Below are 7905 nucleotides of genomic sequence, written 5' to 3'. Positions count from 1 at the left end.
TTGCTTGGGGCGTGGCCTCCGGCAAGGCGCTCCTCGATTGGCGCCGATTGTGACAAAGGGGGCGGGGAATACTTTGGCCCCGCCCCGCGTTCTGGAGTACTTAAAGGAGTTGGTGGCTCCGCTCCTCTCACAGCGCAGCGGCTCGGCCTCGCGGGGGAGGGTCCTTACGACGCCAGCGCGGCCAGGCGACCCCGGCTTGCTTCGGCCACCATGCCGCGCTCTTTCCTCGTCAGGAAGTCTGCCTGCTCCCGCCGGAGGCCCAACTACAGCGAGCTGCACGACTCTTCTCCAGGTGAGTGAACGGAGGCCCCGTTGCGGGGAGGGTTTGGGGGGCGTTTTAGGGGAGCGGACCTGGGGGAAAGGACGAGGGGCCATAGGCGAGTCAAAGGAGTCGGCGCGGGGACCTGCGAGGCCAGGGGCATGCGGAGCCCGCGGCAGGTGGATCCGGGCGGTTGGGGGAGGGCCTTCCGAGGGCGACGGTCTGGGTTTGAGGGCAGGTCCTAGCTGCCAAGAAGCAGAGGAAGCCGGCGAGTGAGAAATGAGAGCCACTTCTTAGGGAGAGACACTGGCCAGAGCTGGGGAGAGTCCGGAATCTGGAGGATTTGGGGAGAAAGAGGGTGGGGAGGTGTGTATGGGGAGAGGGAGTGGGACAGGGGTGGTGCCTCGGCTGGGGTGGTTGGGGTGGTGGGGGTGCTGGGAATTCCAGAGGGAATTGCCCCCATGAGTTGGGGCTGGGAAAGGGGGATCCTTTTTAAGATGTGGAGGCGGAGGTGGGAGAACCAGGACCTGGGTGAGGCAAGAACCTAAAGTATTACGTGTCAGCCCCATCCTACCCCTGGCCCTAGCGGGCGGATGTTTGTTGACCGACTGACTGATCTAATGCCTGACCCTGCCTTTGTCTCCGTCCCTTCACAGAGTTCACCTTCCAGCAGCCCTACGACCAGGCCCACCTGCTGGCGGCCATCCCGCCTCCGGAGGTCCTCAACCCCACAGCCTCGCTGCCCACGCTCATCTGGGACTCTCTCCTGGCGCCACAAGCCCAGCCGGTTGGCTGGGCCTCCCTTCTACCCCGGGAGATCCCCAAGGTGGTTGAGCTGACCTCGCTGTCCGACGAGGACAGTGGGAAAGGCTCCCAGCCTCCCAGCCCACCCTCGCCAGCCCCGTCCTCCTTCTCCTCCACCTCAGCCTCTTCCCTGGAGGCCGACGGTTACGCTGCCTTCCCGGGCTTGGGCCCATTGCCCAAGCAGCTGTCCGGGCTCTCAGGGGCCAAGGACCCCCAGTCTCGCAAGGCCTTCAACTGCAAATACTGCAACAAGGAATACGTCAGCCTGGGTGCCCTCAAGATGCACATCCGAAGCCACACCCTGCCCTGCGTCTGTGGCACCTGCGGGAAGGCCTTCTCCAGGCCCTGGCTGCTGCAGGGCCACGTCCGGACCCACACCGGTGAGACCGGTGAGTGCCCTTCGCACTGTCCCCTCCACCTTCTTTACCAGCTCTTGGGAGACTGGGCTTGCTGTCCACTTCAGACTGTAGACACCGAGTCTTAGGACTTCTAGCTCGAGAGTTCCGGGGCCTGGCTCTCTGAAATGTTTGGCAGAAAAATGTCCTCGTTCATCAGCGAAGCAGATGGGTTAAGGGGAGAACTTGACAAGTACCTCTGCAATCTCAGTTTCTCAGCCAAATGTGGGAAAGGTGCCACCAACACCTTGCTGTTGGAGCCAGGTGTGAAGGGGCCCTCCCTGCCCCACCCTCTCCCAGCCCACCCCCACCTCAGCCAGACAGGATGTTGTTAGAGGCCCCCCACCTGGCTCTGAATGCCGCTTGGAGAACTTTCTCAAACCTTGGGCTGCTGATGTTTCACTCTGAGCCTCAGTTTTCTCATCTGTTAACTGAGCATGAGATACCTGGGGCGGGGGTCTGAGGGGTGCGGGGTCTGGGGGGGAGGTTCTGTGTGGGTTAAATGAAAGAAAGAATACAGAAAGCACCTGAAGTGTGTTTGTTACATGATCCGCATGCACAAAAATGGGTAGTTGGTATTTGTTCTGCTTCCATGCTGTGTGACCTTAAGCAGGTGATTTAACCTCTCTGAACCTCAAGAGTGTGATTGAATAATCTTATAGGGTGGATTACGAAGGTGTTTTATAAGGTGGCTATGAAGATTCAGTGGCTCTTTAATCACTTTATAATAAGCTATCAGGATGGCTCTCCCCACCCACACCTTGGAGTAGATCAATTCAATCCTGTTATGCAGACCCAGGAACACCTTTGCTGGCAGAAAACACGATTATGTCTTGGTATTTCAAAAATACTTAATGTGTAGAAAATTGCGAGGTGGAGCCTTTTCTGTCCTTTAACTTTCTAGAGAATGGGCAAAAGGTAGCCACTTTTCAGAACTTGAATGATGGAGGCTACCATGTTTGGGGCTGCTCTTTGGGGAGTGACTGTTGAGGGAGAAGGTTCAAGGGTCATAGTATCAGCTCTGGGGTCAAACGGTCTGGTTGGAGGCTCAGTTCTGGCATTTCCTGGCCCAGGCAGGGACTGACCTCGGAGCCACGAGGGTCAGTGGGGTGGTGTGTGAGGAATACAGTTTGCAGACATTATTGGTGTCGTTACTACTCCCAGAAAGTGACCCTGGCATTCTCCCCAGCTTGCAGACTATGGCTACCCGTTTCTCTTACTCTGTGCACAAAGGGTCCTGGTTTTAACATGTCCCAGTCCAACTCCCTGGCCTCTGTCCTGGGTGCCTGCCAGCTGATGGGGCTCCATTTGAGGTGAGTTGGAGCCACCGTGGCCCTCTCTCCTCTCATGAGACATTATTTTAATGTAAAGGCATGGCTCAGACAGAAAGCTTGTTGAAATTCACCATGGCCATCCTCATTGACACCATTGTGTGCCTTAATGGTGGCTCTGGTGGGTGGGGCTGGCGGGGTAGAGCAGGTGCATAGGGCATCGGTGCCCAGCACCTGTTCTGGGCCGCAGCTGCTGGCCCACAGCGTGTCAGGCCCCTTTAATCCGGGGAGTATCGCATGTACAGTGTCCCCCTTGGCAGCCTTTGTCCCTGCCAGCCTGGTGCTGATTTCACACTCGCCAGGAGCACCATAAAGGCGTCTGGGGTGGGGGCTCAGTGAGGGGTGGAGGTCTGCGCCTCCTGCTTGCACACAAACCTCCACCACATCACATCCGACCGGGCCTCCTTCCCTTTTGTTCAGGCTTCTGTCTGCTCCTACTTAGCACTGAAAGTGTTCATTGAGCACTTGCTGTGTGGAGGTCAGTGCTCGGGGCTTCCTTCACCGGTGTTAGCACAGTAATTCCATCAACCACCTTAGGAGGGAGATGCCATAATCCCCACCTTACAGATGAGGAAACTGAGGCACAGAGAAGGAAGTTACTTTCTCGAGACACAGCTTATAAGACTGGAGAGGGCTCCTTCACCTCCCCGAGGTGGTTAGAGGGAGGTGGCTTTCTGTGCCCTGGGGAGTACAGAACTCCATCTCATTTGCCCGATTTGCTTAACCTTTGTTCACAAAGGAGTGTGTGAATGAGGAGGAACTTCACGTAGACCAGTGGTTCTCAACCTTCTGGCCCTTTAAATACAGTTCCTCATGTTGTGACCCAACCATAAAATTATTTTCATTGCTACTTCATAACTGTAACGTTGCTACTGTTATGAATCGTCATATAAATATCTGATATGCAGGATGGTCTTAGGCGACCCACAGGTTGAGAACCGCTGGGTTAGACCTTGTAGAACACAATCATCAAACTCTTCAGGCCTGGCATACAGAGGGTGCTCAATAATGGCAGAGCAAATGACATCCCTTTCCCAATTCTCTGGCTAGGTAGCCCCCCTTCTGCTTCAGGAGACAGCTTTTGAACGGATGGGTCCCACAGTCAGCCTCAGGCATCTGACTTCTGGACCCCTTCTTCCCAGTGCCCAGTACAATACCCGGCACCAGTAGGCTGCTGTAATTCATTCATTCCCTGCTGTTCTGGAATTCCAGCACTGGGATTTAACTAGTGGGCCATGGCCTAGGGGCTTATCAGTGGGAGGGAGGAGAATTGCATTTGATTGATTGATTGATTGATTGCTTTTCTTTTTTTTTTCTTGAGAATTGTATTTTTTTGGAAAAGACTATTCAGTGTTATAAAATAGTGCCCAGCACATAGTGGGAGCTTTATAAGTATTTGTTTAATGAGTTACTAGTCTGGCTTTTTATTTGGGAAATGCTGCATCCCTAAGAAAAAACAAAACATAACACTGTCATAACATCCTCTTGGTGGCGACAGGAATTATGACAAAGGTGATAGGGTGATTGATGTCAGGGGCTTCTGAGGTCTTCACAGAATTTATTCATTGTACAAGTGCTTACTGAGCACTTACTGTGTGCCTAGTGTATAAGACTTCCAAAAACAAGCTCATCAAGGCAGGTGGCTGGAGGCTTACAGGTGGGGAGGGTTTTAAACAAGTCCTAAGGTAAAAGGGTTCTGTAGCCTCTTGGGGGGCAGACAAGGAGACTTGAAATTACCCTGAGTGTGACGAGCTTCAATTTGGCCCAGAGCAGTGGCCAAATCTGCTGGGGTGGACTGGGGGCCGAGGAGACCTTTAAGGCCGACTCTTAATGCTCTATCCCCAGATGAAGCCAATTCCGGAGACAGGACAAGGAACACCCACCACAGCCTCCTTAACTGAGCGGCAGTCTGTGGAGGGGTCAAAATCAAGGCCTCAGTCAGGCTGCTGGGTTCCTGCTGGCTGACCCTGCATATGCTACTGGCCTCCCCTGTGCCTCAGTGTCATCCTCTCTAAACGGAGGCAAGGACAGGACTGAGTGAGAAGTGTTTTTACACTGTCCCTGGCACAGAGTAAATGTTCAGTAACGCAGTTGCCATCACTTCCTGCCGGCACTGTGTGGATGACCACATTATTCAACATTCGCTGGTACCAACCCCCTGTGGGTGGGGGGTGAACAGCACCTTTTACCTGGGAGCAAATGGAGGCTCAGGAGCCAGAAGACTTGCTCCAGGCCACAGGGTGGGACGCAGCAGAGCTCCCAATCAAAACCAGGCCTTTGGACACCGGGATGGCCTGTTTTTTCTGGGTCACGGGGCTCCTTCAGTGTTGGGGGTGAGCAGGGCTCTAAGGGCTGGGGTGGGTGAGTAGGGATCTTGATAAATGTCAGCTGTTGTCCAAGAGACCGAGCAGTCTCCTGACCGCCTCCTGCTTTCTCTCCCCAGGGGAGAAGCCCTTCTCCTGCTCCCACTGCAACCGCGCTTTTGCCGACCGCTCCAACCTGCGGGCCCACCTCCAGACCCACTCAGACGTCAAGAAGTACCAGTGCAAGACGTGCTCCCGCACCTTCTCCCGCATGTCCCTGCTCCACAAACACGAAGAGTCAGGCTGCTCAGGGGGCCCCCGCTGACCCCCACGGCTGCTTCTGCCTCTCCAGACCCTCCCCTTGCAGCGGCCTCCCCCAGCTCTGGAAGGAAGGACCCCTGCATCCTTCCCACCGCCGTGGAATTCCCTTTTGAGCTCCCCTTTTGGCTGTTGTAGCTTCACAGGGCGCTGAGGACCATTTCCAGTGTGTCTGCTTGGGGGGCCTCGGTTGGCTCTGTGGACGGCTGATGGGAGGGTGGCCCCTTCTGGCAGCCACTGCTCCCCAGCGAGCGTTCTGGAGTTGGCCTTGATGTGTGGGCTTGTGTATCCAAAACTGTTTGGATACAGCTGCTTTGAGCTACAGGACAAAAGCCAACAGACTGATAGAGGCTCCCACCCCACTCAGGGGACCCCACTCCTCCCCACCCCAGAAACCCTCAGGCCACCTCTCCAGGAGGTGTGAGTAACTGCAGCAACCCCCCGGTGTCCACGGGGCCTGGGGGGCGGTCTCTGACACAAGGACATGTCTAGACCCCAGGATGCCCCAGGCCCGGGCAGCTATTTCAGCCTCCTGTTTGTCATGGTGGCACCTGTTTCACGGGCAATTTAACAGCGTCTCAAAAGGGAATGTGAGTAATTGCCGTCACTTGTCAGGGGCCCAAATAGGGTGCTTCGGCCCAACCAATGTGTCTCCCAGAACTATTTTCAGGGACCCAACAGGTGGGCCCAGGAGGAAGATGTTTACATTTTTTTAAAGGTACACTGGTATTTATATTGCAAGCAACATTTTGTACTAAGGAAACATTTTGTATAGTTATATGTACAGTTTATTGATATTCAATAAAGCGGTTAATTTATATGTAAGAAAGTCTTGGTTTTCTAGAGGAGCGGGTATTTTAAAGGGCCTTTAGGGAGGCGGTGAGGGGAGGGATTGGTGGAGTTCAGAGTACTGACACAGCCTTAAATCTTGTCCTCCTAAACATCCTGTGACTCCGGACTCCTGGGTTTGACAGGGACCTTGTTTGTGCAAATGGGCTTTCCTGTGAGCCTGTGTCCTGTGCGATGTGGAGGTGGGGAAGCACCTGTGGCTGGGCGGTGGGGGGGTGGGGGGCACAGTGGGGGGGGTGTGGGCTCCTGCACGCTACATGTGGCGCTTACTCTCTGTTGACCATTTTGAAGCTGACCAGGCCTACAGGCTGCGAAGCTGGCTCCCTGGGTCTTATCAACTCGACAGGCTGGGGGCTGTGCCCAGCACTGCAGGGCTTGGGAGAGGGCTTGGCTGCTGCTCACAGCTGACGAGTGGAACGCCACGAGCAAGAAGGGGACAGAGGATGTCCTTCCTGTTTCCAAGGGCTCAGCCCCACTGGCCTCCCTGTTGGACCCACACCTCCGTCTGGCCGCTGGGTACCAAATGGCCTTTGATGCAAGGAAATTGTCTGGCTGGAGCCAGGAGGGTGAGAAGCCAGGCCAAAGGGTAGGGGTCATTCAGCTTCCTGCTCCAGGACAGGACGGGAAGACAGTCAGCTTGCCTCCTGGGCTGGGATAATTCACTCCTGGCTGGCAGGCTGTGGTGGTGACCTCACCTCGGGGCCCTCCTGGGGCCAGAGAAAATGAGTGTCCTTTCTGAGCACAAAAGGTGCTGAAGGTGCCAGTTTCCTGCGGGGAGCTGAGCAGGCGTGCAGGCGGCCCAGAGCTCGGAGCCCCGGAGTCAGGCTGGGGGTGGGGGGAGCTTCATGTTCCAAAGGAGAGATGATTCTTTCTTCTAAACAGGAAATGGTGACCCGCAGGCCGGGAGCAGCCCTTAATGACTTGCAGCTTTCCTCCCAAAAGAAAAAAAAAAAGTTCTCTAACAATCGCCAAATTGTAGCCGGCCTCCCTGAAGGGAAGTTAGAGAGTTGTGGGGGGAAAGTTAGAGAGTTGGGGGCCCTGTGGGGCTGGGCATCAGTTTGCTGAAGGCCTACTGTGTCCTAGGTCCCCAGGCTGCCATTTACATCCTCCCCACAGTAGGTGCTGACATTGGAGGAGAATGAATAAATGACTTCACTCCAAGGGACGGGCCTGGTGGAAAACGCTGGCTGGCATTTGAAGTTGGGTCTATCCTGGGGGCCAGGTCTGCCTGGCTCATGCCCCTGACGCTCAGGATGCCTGGAGCACGGTTCTCCTGGACCCTCAGTTTCTGCTTCTCTACAATGGGGTGATGACGGTGCCTCCCTCTGGTTTGATGAGCTGTGTGTGTGCCAGGTCCTGTTCTGGGCCCTGGGGTACAGCCGTGGACAGATGGACAGTCCCTGCACTCAGGGAACTTACGTTCTAGCTGGGAGACAGAAAACAAACAAGTGATTAAATACACAAGCCGCTTTCCTACAGTGACGGTGCCAAGATGGAATTAAAGTGAGCACGTGCTGGAGAGCCACGGGTGGGGCCCCTCAGATAGGAGGCCCGGAGCTGGAGAGGGAGCTGGAGAAGGGCTGACCTTCCAGGGGAAACCTGAAGGAGGAGAAAGTTCCAGTCAGAGGAGGGTGCAGCGAGGGCAA

The 7905-nt window shown here is 55.3% G+C and overlaps 1 protein-coding gene across 1 annotated transcript; it reads left to right on the top strand.

Moving 5' to 3' along the window:
* Positions 1-144: 144 nt before the first annotated feature.
* SNAI1 (snail family transcriptional repressor 1) lies at positions 145-6235 on the top strand. Its single transcript, XM_006097979.3, has 3 exons — positions 145-292; positions 916-1443; positions 5233-6235. Exons 1-3 carry the CDS (start codon positions 211-213, stop codon positions 5415-5417), a joined length of 795 nt encoding a protein of 264 aa, XP_006098041.1. The 5' UTR covers positions 145-210; the 3' UTR covers positions 5418-6235.
* Positions 6236-7905: the final 1670 nt, after the last annotated feature.

The sequence above is a fragment of the Myotis lucifugus genome, unplaced genomic scaffold (genome assembly GCF_000147115.1).
Source record: "Myotis lucifugus unplaced genomic scaffold, Myoluc2.0 scaffold_215, whole genome shotgun sequence".
Classification (NCBI taxonomy): Eukaryota; Metazoa; Chordata; class Mammalia; order Chiroptera; family Vespertilionidae; genus Myotis; species Myotis lucifugus.
Note: the sequence above shows the minus strand (reverse complement) of the source record. Positions and strands in the feature narration are given on the sequence as shown.

Excerpts from the sequence above, each read along its gene's own strand:
- SNAI1 (XM_006097979.3), top strand. The coding sequence starts at position 211 with ATGCCGCGCTCTTTCCTCGTCAGGAAGTCTGCCTGCTCCCGCCGGAGG. Across the intron at positions 293-915 it reads GCTGCACGACTCTTCTCCAG|AGTTCACCTTCCAGCAGCCC; the intron begins GTGAGTGAACGG and ends GTCCCTTCACAG. Across the intron at positions 1,444-5,232 it reads CCACGTCCGGACCCACACCG|GGGAGAAGCCCTTCTCCTGC; the intron begins GTGAGACCGGTG and ends TTCTCTCCCCAG.